The sequence below is a fragment of the Pteropus vampyrus genome, unplaced genomic scaffold (genome assembly GCF_000151845.1).
Source record: "Pteropus vampyrus isolate Shadow unplaced genomic scaffold, Pvam_2.0 Scaffold9, whole genome shotgun sequence".
NCBI classification, from domain to species: Eukaryota; Metazoa; Chordata; class Mammalia; order Chiroptera; family Pteropodidae; genus Pteropus; species Pteropus vampyrus.
This window is the reverse complement of record NW_011888790.1, coordinates 13,390,368-13,402,085: the sequence shown is the minus strand read 5'-3', so window position 1 is coordinate 13,402,085 and position 11,718 is coordinate 13,390,368. Positions and strand designations below refer to the sequence as shown.

The window sequence follows — 11,718 nt, the reverse complement described above, 5'->3', positions numbered from 1 at the left end:
CTATAAAGGACTACAACAGCATCTATTTATCACTGAAAATCTGTGTGTCTGTGCATGCATGTATACGTGTGTGTATTACTCTACTAATAAGTACCAACAGTTTTTAAGGAAATCCAATTTGGATTTAAAAGGAATCAATTAGTTATAGTTTTGGTCAAATTAGGAGGATGGACATAAGGTCCCTACTTGGAGGGTTTATGTGGGATGGTGTTGGGATGGATGCAATAGGTCATCTGGCTGATCTGAAATTTTTTCTGGAGGGCTTGGGGAAGGAATGGCATTTTAAGGATAGTGCAGCCGTCCCTCAAAACTCTGGCTTACATGAATCCATTTGTAATCTATTTTACATGGAAGCCATTACAATTTTATGTAGCTAGTGTTAAGCATAAATAATAAAAATATTTGCTTAATTGTAGTTAATAATGTCTAAGCAAGTCTGGTAACAAGTTAGTTTTAAAATATAAAACTAAAGTTGCAAGAGTAGTATCTCTACCTACACCTAGTGGTTTCTATGTAAAAGATTTAAACAGCTATTTTTTTAATGCAAAAGTCCTGAAAAATATGTATGGCAGAATAATTTTGAGATTATTTTGTGTTTCTTCTCTCTATTTTTCCCTTTTTCCTCATTTTAAGCTGGGAGTCGGACCCTTGGTCTTTCTTTGCTTCCAAATTTTGTATAAGTGAAAAGAAGAAGCTGAAAATCTGCTGGAAGATAGATTCATCTGAGCTATTCATGAGTGCACATTTGTGTGTATGTGTGTGTATGCATGGGTATGGGCGCGCATGCATATGCGTGCGTAAGACTGAAGTCACTGAAAAGGTTGTAAAGCCTGGCTTAAAAGCAGCAAAGCCTCCAGATATGAAGGAAAAATGTGGGCAAAGGGTTCTTGACTGCAATCAGTTTACCCTAATAATAGACCACAAGAGAGGCCTGTGATGCTTTGTTATAATATAGGATTCCAGGACCTTGCAGCAATCTGGAAGTTTGAGAAAAGCCCTAATAATGATAGAAGATGAATTTCTCATTGTTATTCAATTAAATTAAAAGTAAATATGTTACTATGTGAGTTAGTTTGTATACTAACTCAATAATTTCTATGTTCAGTGATTTTAAACATAATGGAATTAAGTAAAAATCATTAACATAGACATAAAATAAAACAGAAATCATTGTATGTGTGTGTATGTGTGTGTGTATATATATATATATGTGTGCATATGTAAGCATATATGCTTTGTATGGAAGCCATCACAATTCTATGTAGACAATATTCAGAAAGTAATAAAAGTAATTTATTTACTTAATATTAATGTTAATGAAGTTGTATAAGCAAGTAGGGCAATCAGTTTTAAAATATAAAACTTAAGTTGTAAGAGCAATTACTAATGGTTTGAGTGATTTCTATGGAAAAGCATTAAAGAGCTCTTTCTTGAATGCAAACATATATACACATATACAGGACAATACTTACAGCCAGGCAGGGTTTGTGTAGATATCCAACTTGAAGCATCGCCATAGCCTGCATTGGTGCTGGCAGCCACTTGGAATCTATACCATCTAAATTTTTTTAATCCATATACTGTGTCTTCAGTTAGGTCAGCTTCATAGAGATATTGAATTTTTTGATATTCAACACATTCTTCAGATTCCCATTCTCTGCATTTTTGAGCCCGAAGTTGAGTGGTAATCTTGTAATTTTGGAAGTAGCCAAAGATAGTATCAGGCCTCACCCACGTCAATGTTGCACTAGTTGACTGAACATTAGAAAAAGTAATATTTGTGGGAACACTGGGAACTAAAAATTAAAGGGAAAAATTGAAAAAAACAATTGGAATTACCAAACATTTTGTAAATAAGAGAAATGGGATTTAAAAATATTTCTTTATTATGAACCTAGTAGTATAATAAAGTATCCCTTATCACAACTGCCCTTAGGCTAACAGTCCCATATTTAATGAGCAGAACCTTAAGGTAATGCCTCAGAGACCAGCGATTCAAAGAGGTAGAGGACAAAAACAATTGCGATTATTTTTTATTCCTAATTTTGCTTTCAAATTCACTGATAAGTTACTTATATAAACAAACTTTGGCTTCATATACAAGCATGGTACAAAAAAAATTAAACATTCATATAATCTTATGTCCTTCCCTAGGTATGGTCTGAGTTTTTAATATTCAGTTTCAAGAAAGACATTCTTATATTTAAATATCTAGAAAGATATAAGTGAATCTTATTACAGTATATGTTGATTAAAAATAATTTTAAATAAAATTATTAAATGAATTAACGACTTATATAAGTAGTTTATTTTTATCTTGCATACATTTAAAATTAACGAAACCCTTTCTAGAACATCATCCAGCACATTAATATTAATACACAGATGAAGGTATCATATATCACCTACAATCACACGATCCTACTTAGAGCCACTTACTAGATTTCATATTAACCACTGCTTTGCTATATGCACACCATGTGCTAGGCTCTGAGCCTCTTTAGAGATTCAAGATACATAGGGTTATGTCTTGTTTTTTTAGGAAATAGCTATTTATTGGACAAAAAATATAAGCATGTTATGCTTAGGAATATTAAAGAACAATAAACTAAGTTATATGAGAACCTTTTTCAACCATGCCTTTTCCCATATACGTGCAAGGGCTTTTGCTTAGAAGGCTGAGCTAGAATAACAATGACTTGTATGAAAATTACATATTTCATAAAAACTATATGTTAATACACTTAAAAATAAAATGATTATTAAATAGTTAAAAAACTAATTTATTCCTAAACATATCATATAATTCAACATTTTATAAATATCGAATGAGCACCCAATTCGTGCCAAGTACTATTGTGGATGCTAAGAATACAACGAACAAAACAGACAAAAATCCTACACTTGTGTAATTTATATTCAGAAGGTTTATATACAATAGAAGTATAAATAAGTATTATATATAGAATTTTGGATGATGATCAGTGTTAAGGAAGGAAAGAAGGAGAGAGATTGTTCCAGGAATTTAAAATTAAGTAGTTGGAGAAGGACTCACTGATTAGAAGACATGAAGTTCGTGATGAAGGTGGGGGAATAACCATGTGAATACTTGGGGAAAAACATTCCCAGTAGTGAAAAATCCTTTATTAAAGGCCCTAAATTGGAACCATGCTTGGTATATTTGAAAAATAACAAGGAGGCCAGCGTGGCTTGTACAAATCGACGTCTGAGAAAAAAAACACTGAAGGCTGGATTGTATACAACATTGTAGGACATTGTTATGACTTTCATTTGAGCAGAGGAGTGACAGGCTCTAACATATGTTTTCATGGAATAACTCTAGTTACTGTGTTGAGAATAGACTGAAGGAGACAGGGGTGAAAACAGGGAAAGTAATCAGTAGGCTATTGCAATGTCAACACAAGAGATTATGATGGTCTGGACCAGAATTACAGCAGCAGAAATGAAAGGAAGCATTCATATTTTGAATTTAATTTGAAGGAGAACTGATAGGATTTGCTGATGTGTGACATATGGGGTGTAAGAAAAAGACAGTAGTAGAGGAAAGCTCTAAGGTCTTTGGATTGAGCAAACAAAGATGAAGTTGCTATTAATCAAGAGGAAGATGATTATGAAAGAAGTAAGCTTTAGGGAGAAAGGCTAAGAATTTATTTTGAGCATGTTAACTGAATATCTAACAGGTACCCGGAAGGAAATGTCAAATAGTATATGGATACATGAGTCTGAAGTTTCATAGAAAGGTCTAGACTTAAGTTAAAATGTTGGATTTCCTCTTAAATTTTACCAAATTATATACAGACCTATTGCTTATATATTTACCTAAATCTAGAAGAGAAGAGATAGTCTAACGCAATGAAAAACAAATGGATAACCTAAAGCCATCAGATCCAATTGACCAGATTCAATTACTCTGTTTTCAAATACTATTTTAACATCAACTATTACTTTAACCAAACAGTAACTTTTAAAGTAACATTACAAACAGAACACCTGATACATTACTTAGAACACATTCCTTATTCTATCTTTAGTTATGAAGAAAAACATTTAAAAGTTATTTTTAAGAAAAATTTACCTCTATAGAAAAAGAAATTTTAGAATTGGCTAAATAGTAGAATTTCCTAATTTATTCAAATCCCCCAGACACTAAATCTGAACTCAGACCACTTGAAGATAAGACATATTTCCAAAATATTTTAACACAAAGCAGAGACATGTGACTGATTTGGGGGTTTAGGAAAAGTTCTAAGAGAAAAGGTGACATGTAAGATGGAATTTCACTGATTATAAAGGTAGAGATTCTAGAAGAGAGGGTAATGAGATCCAACTCCAGCTTGAGTAAAGTTTGGCAATAACAAACAGGAATGCTACACAATAGCCTGGGGATAGACTGTGTCACAGAGACTTATAGAGACCTTGACAGGCAATGGAAAGTTATCAAGGTATCAGAATAAGATGTTCAGAAGTACAGTCTGTCAAGTCCATTTTGGTAATTACACAAAAGGAAAAGGGATTAATTCATACACCATTTGGTTTGTTCAGGGAAGAAGAAACAAGGTGGTAGCAATAGGAAAGAAGTAAAGTTTTAGATCTATTTTGGTAGTTAAATTCATTGAACAGGAAAATGAATCAGTAGATCACAGAATCAGAATTTGAAAGAAGTTTAGAGATGATCTTGGTCAACATGGCTTTTTATGTCTGACCTTTATGTAGACAGATGTACCCTAAGATTCCTGGCCCTGTACACACAACTTCTCCCAGTTTTTCAGCCAAACAAATTTAATTTAAAATTTATTTCCAGATAGCCTTATTAGTTTGTACAGCCTTCATTATTTTCAAATGATATCTACCATCCTAGAAATCCTAGATCTATACTGAAAACCCACCTCAAATAGGCCTAATCCTATTTCAATCTCTATTTCACTCAAAAATTTATCCCAAAGATCTAGAAATGTATTAATCTGCATTCATTTTAATAAAAAAATTGAACAATCACTTCAAAATATATTTATTTATATATTTTATATATCATATATGTATGTATGTATGTGTGTATACACACACACATATATATACACAAATGTCCATCTATCTACTAGGTTCTGTCTCTGAAGGTCTAGATTAATGCTTGGAACAAAGTAGGTATTTTATAAATGTTTTTTGAATGTATGAACAAATGAATAAGAGGGTGTAACAGGAACTTGATTTAGATGGTCAGAAAAGGCTTTTCTGATAAATTATAATTTAATCAGAGACCTGCCAGATAAGATGTAGCTTCCCAGATGAAAAACAGCAGAATGTGTTATGACTCAGAATGAGAAGAGAGTGTGGCGCATTGGAAACACTTAAAGAAATCTGTTGAGTCCACAGGGAGATGGATAGGCGACAGGAAGTTGGAGATGTAGGCCAAAATCAGACAATGTTGAGCCTTCTAGACTAGATTCAAGACTAGATTCAAGATTTTTAGTTTCATCTTAAGTGCAATGAGAATATTTGAGAAGTTTTAGATTGACTTTTCATTTGCATTAAAGCTATAGACACTGCTCTTTCCCTTTGAGAGGCTGGAAGTATGGCCTTGACATTTCCCTTTCTTTTAAGTCTGCCATCAATCATTCCTTCTATGTTTCAATTTATCTTATGTAGAGTTTACTAAGCAACTAGACATGGAAGGAACAAGGGATGCATTAGGTATCCAATGAACTGGAGAAGAGGAGGCTACTCTTTTCCTATTTCAGCAAGAGAGATGACTACATAACCATGGTTCTATAAAGAACTTTCTCCCCTGATCCAATGTTTAGATTTTAGAAAAGAAGACTTTAATGGCAAACTCCATTGCACAGTAAAAATTTCATCAGGTTAATATTGGTCCATAGACTGTAGTATTCTCCAAATGAGTGCTACAGAGAAGAAAAGGTCTAAACAGGATAGTACTTTAACTTGACAAAGAAACAAGATCCATGCCAGTTACTTCTAACCTGGCTAAAGGAAGAGTAGCAACAATGTGACAGATACAGTGAAAGGCTTTGAACAGATGCCCAGTGTCTGATACATGTGGGCACTCAATAAGTGTTGACTATGTGATTAAACTATGTTTCATTAAAATAGTCTTTTAGTTTTCATGCGGTACAAAATTCTGTCCACATGTATTTAGAAGGATGAATCAGAAATAAATCTTATCTGAGGCCAAATATGTAGTATAACTCATAGACAACTTTTTATGCAGGTCTACCTCAGAGTCACTCATATATGACCAGCAGTAACCCTCATTTATATCCAGTATCTTCTCTTTTAATGATCTGTGTGTTGAACTAGACTATTTCAAGGCAACTGCCCTATTGAATTACAGATACAAAAAGGATTACACTCATTTTAGCATGGAGAATCAGATTTCCATTCTTTAAGAATGACTAAAAACCTCAGACTTTTTCTATCCACAGATGGTACTAATTTGAACACATCATTCCATGTTTCCTGGAGTAATCACACAGCTTGCTTAGATTTTCTAAACATGACTGAACTGTGATGAAGTGATCAACATTCACTGCCAAGGTATTCCGTAAATTACATTTTTATTCATAAATTATGCTTATCGGTGAAATACTTTCATCATGACTGAAATGAAAGTCTGTAGATAAGTCTGTAGATATATAAGTAAAATCTGTAACAGGTTTAAATGCATGTCAGTTTTAGTGACTAGTAGATTCCATTTAGAGGATAAAAATGAGTGTAAAATGTAATTATTCTCTAAACTTCTGAATATCAATTATTAAAAGTTGCCAGCTTTCATGATAGGATTCTGATGGTACTTAATCGACTTCTCTCTGACCTGGTTATATGCTAACATGGAAGAGAAAGTTTCCTTAATTCTTTGTTTATGACTATATATTTTTCTCTTCAAGCACAGATATACTCTCTTTTAAGTAAAATAGATGTCTAAAAATTTATATTTATAAATTACATTTATAAAACTTACCAAAGTATTGACACAATCTCATAGTTTATTAAGAATATTTTTATCTCTACTAATTTTAAATAATCTACAATCCTTTTAGAAACACAAACTACAAATATGTGATCCAAGCATACACAAATAAGAGTACAGTTTACTAACACTAACATAGTATGGATCAATATAAAAATAAAAATTTCTGTAAAGTTCATTGTAAAGAAAATTTCAGCATACTCAATATGAATTTTGCATTAACTTGATTTAATCAATAACATTTCTTGGGCATTCACATTGAGTTGTATGAACAATTATAAGTCTTGGGACATCAGCTCCTTTTCGTACACATATGAAAAGTTAGCTAATAGAAACCAGCACAAATAGGTGATGCCAAAGGAGAAGATCTGGGAGCTATAATGTGAAGAAACGATTTAGGATTAGTAAAGGTATGGAAAAAAAGATGTTTAAGATTGAGTATGTGGAGAGATACATAAAGGGCAACAAAATGTTTGTCAAGGGCTGAAAAGTATACAAGAGAAAAAGAAAGTCTAAGGAAGCAATTTTAAAAAGTGAGCCATCAAATATGGTGTTATTAAAAGGCATTAAAAATTTGAGAGATGAGTTTAGATGACTATTTTAGGCAATAGAGAAAAACGGATTAATTGTTAAGTATAAACTTAAAGAAAAGACTGATCCTCCATATAGATAGTTATTAGAAAAAAGTAACCTGGAGCACCACCTGGCTGCCTCCATAAATGACACACCCAAAGGGCAGACTCAGCAGGCACCATAACCCTGCTAAAGCTAATCTTGCTCTGTAGGGTCAGCCCCTGCACAATCGCTCCTCCATTGTAGTCATGGCCGTCCTTGCACTCAATCAGCCTAAGGATCAATCCCTCCCACTGATGTGCAACAGCAACCAAGGATTAACTATAATAGGAGGGTGCATGCAACCCACACAAGGAACACATACAATGTATTTAGCTTAGGTGACTAGGGAGACTACACATTTGGGCCTCATAAAACACCTACTACATAAGGCCACTGTACTAAGACCAGACATAGAGGCTCTACTTAACATATAGAAACAAACACAGAGAGGCAGCCAAAATGAGGAGACAAAGAAACATGTCCCAAATAAAAGAACAGAACAAAGCTCCAGAAAAATAACAACAAAATGGAGACAAGCAATCTATTGGATGCAGAGTTCAAAATACTGGTTACAAGGATGCTCAGTGATCTCAGTGAGAACTTCAACAAAGAGATAGGAAACAAAAATGGAGAGGAAAGCATAAAAAAGAACCAGTCAGAAATGAAGACAGCAATAACTTAAAAAAAAAAAAAATACATTACGGGTAATCAACAATAGATTAGATGAAGCAGAGTATTGAATCAGCAATTTGGAAGTTAAGGTAGCAGAAACACTCAATCGAAAAAGGAAGAAAAATATCCAAAAAATTGAGGGGAGTTTGAGGGGCTTCTAGGACAACATCGCACATATCAACATTCTTATCATAGGAGTGCCAGAAAGAGAAAAGAGCAAGAAATTGAAAATCTATTACAAAAGTAAGGACAGAAAACTTCCCTAACCTGGTGAAGGAAACAGACATACAACCCCCAGAAGCTCAGAGAGTTCAAAACAAGATGAAGCCAGAGGGCCACACCAAGACACATCATAATTAAAATGCCAAAGTTAAAGACAAAGAGAATCGTAAAAGCAGCAGGAGTAAAGCAGTTGGTTACCTACAAGGAAGCTCCCATAAGACTCAGCTGATTTCTCAACAGAAACTTTGCGGGCCAGAAGGGATTGGCATGAAGTATTCAAAATATTTCACGGAAAGCAAGAACCTAAAAACAAGATTACTCTACCCAGCAAAGCTACTATTTAGAATTGAAGGAAAAAGAGCTTCCCATACAAACAAACAAAAAATACCTGAAGGAGTTCATCGTCAACAAACCACTATTACAAGAAATGTTAAAGGGACTTCTTTAAGAAAAAGAAAAATAATAATAATATGAACAATGAAAAAGCAATAACTACATATCTAGCAACAATTAGTTTAAATGTAAATGGATAAAATGTTCCAACCAAAGATATAGTTTGGCTGAATGAATAAGAAAAGAAACCTCTGACATATGTGGCCTACAACAGACTTACTTCAGATCAAAAGACATATGCAGAGTAAAAGCAAAAAGATCAAAAAAGATATTTTATAAAAATAGAAACAAACAAACAAACAAAGCTGGAGTTGCAATAATTATGCCAGACAAAATAGACTTTAAAATAAAGGCTATAACAAGAGACAAACAAAAACCTAATAATTCCACCTCTGGGTATTTATCCAAATAAACTCAAAACACTACTTCGAAGGGACATATTTATCCATATGTTTACTGCAGCATTATTTACAGTAGCCAAGATAAGGAGGCAACTTGGGTGTCCATAGTGAATAAATGGATAAAAAGTTAGTACATATATACAATGGATATTTACTCAGCCATCAAAAAGAATAAAATCTTGCCATCTGCAGCATCAAGGATGGACCTAGAGGGTATTGTGCTACAGAGAAAGACAAATGTCATATGATTTCACTTATATGTAGAATTTAGACAATAGGATAAACAAACAAACAAACAACAGAAACAAGCTCATAGATACAGAGAGCATTTTGATGGCTGCCAGATTGGGGATGGTAGGTGAATGGGTGAAGGGGGAGAGGATCAAGATGTACAAATTGGTAGTTACAAAAAGTCATAGGGATGTAGAATATAGCACTGGGAAATTGTGTATTGTAATACCTATGTATAATATCAGATGGGGTGATTGCTTTGTAAGTTATATAAATGTCTAATTACTGTGTTGTACACCTGAAATTTACTGGGGTGATTGCTTTGTAAGTTATATAAATGTCTAATTACTGTGTTGTACACCTGAAAATAATATAATATTGTATGTCAACTATAATTGAAAAAATATAAAAAAATAAATAAAAGTACAATATCTGAAATGAAAAATTCATTAGACTTGTTTAAACCCAGATTAAAGATGCCAGAATACAGTCGATCAACTTGATGACATATAAATAGAACTCTAATCTGAAGAACAAAGATAAAAAAGTGAAAAAAAAATTAATAAAGTCTCAATCACTTAGGGGATTATATTAAGAAGTGTAATTGGAATCCCAGAAGAATAGAATAAAAGAGGACAGAAAAATATTTTAAAAAATAATGGCCAAAAATTTCTAAAATTTTGGAAAAATATTGATTTACCAATACCAAAAGCTAAACAAACCTACAGCAAAACAAAGGAAACAAAAACCATACTAGTCGTATCATTGTCAAACTGCTTAAGGCAAATATAAAGACAAAAATCTTGAAAAGTGTTGGAAAAAATAACATTTGGCACACAAGAACTCATGACATAAATGGCAGCTGACATTTCATTAGAAACAATGAACACTAGAAGACAAAGGAATGACATCTTCAAAGTGAAAAATATTGGAGATGGGGGAGGTGAGACTCTATCAACCTAGAATTTTATATCCTTCAAAATGGAAGCAAAATAAATCTATTTTTCAAATAAGTGAAATCTGAGAATTTGATGCTAGTATACCTACACTAGAATAAATTCTAAGTTCTTTAGCTGAAAAGGAAATGATACTAGATGCAACTTATAACTACTGGAATAAATGAAGAACACCAAAATAGTAATTAGATGAAAAAGATATGCAGTCTTTTCTTCATTTAAATGTCTACTGGCTCAGTAAGTAAAAATAATACAATAAATTGTGAGATTTACAATATACATAAATATAATATTTAAAATACATAGATGGCAAATGTATGGCAAAAACAGCACAAAGTATGATGAAACTTATGGAACTGTACATCTGTAAGTTCATATATTTTATGTGAAGTTTTATGATATTAATTTAAGTAAATATGACAAACTAAGGAATCATATTGTAAACTCTTGAACAATTGCTAAAAATAATAAAAGAAAGTTTAGCAATACATTAGAGGAATTAAAATAGAAAGTTAAAACTACTCAACCCACTGAAAGGCAAAAAAGAAAGAACAAAGGAACTAAAAAAGATAGGATAAATTGAAAACAAATAGCAAATAGTAGAACTAAACTCAACTAAATTAATAATGACTTCAAATATAAAGATTAAATGCTCCATTTAAAAGCCACAGATTGTCAGACAAAAATGAAAGATCCAATTATGTCTCCACAAGAGACATACCTTGCTGTCTATCAGACGCAGTTTAAGTATGAAACAAGTAATTTCAAAGTAAGGATAGAAAAATATATACAACACAAACAGTAAACCAAAGAGTGCGTGTCTATATTAACACTAGACAAAAGAACCTTTAAGATAAGGAGTGTTCCCAAAGATAAAAGAGGGCAGTTTATAATGATTAAAGGGTGAGTTAAGAAGTTATAAGAATCATAAATATGCATGTGTTTAATTAAAAAAACTTTGAAATACATGAACAAATGCTGAAAGAATTGAAAGAAGAAATAGACAATCAACAATTATTGTTGGACATTTTAATGACCCAAAGAAATTTCAAAAGAAATTAGAAAATATTTTATCTGAAAGTAAAAATTCAAAATTTGTGATATATCATTATTAAAAAGAAATTTATAGGTATAAATTATTATATTTGAAAGGAAGAATGGCTTAAAATCATTAAAAGTGAAATAAGCCAGACACAGAAAGATGTCTGCATGATCTCACCTATAT

General features: G+C 32.4%; 1 protein-coding gene across 3 annotated transcripts in view; it reads right to left on the bottom strand.

Annotated features, from left to right (window-relative positions):
- PTPRQ (protein tyrosine phosphatase, receptor type Q) overlaps positions 1–11,718 on the bottom strand; it is a 179,937-nt gene that overhangs the window by 85,156 nt on the left and 83,063 nt on the right. For all 3 annotated transcript variants that reach the window (XM_023521148.1, XM_023521153.1, XM_023521158.1), the window contains exon 28: positions 1,473–1,796. In XM_023521148.1, coding sequence (XP_023376916.1) covers positions 1,473–1,796 — 324 coding nt within the window. The remainder of the gene's footprint in view (positions 1–1,472; positions 1,797–11,718) is intronic.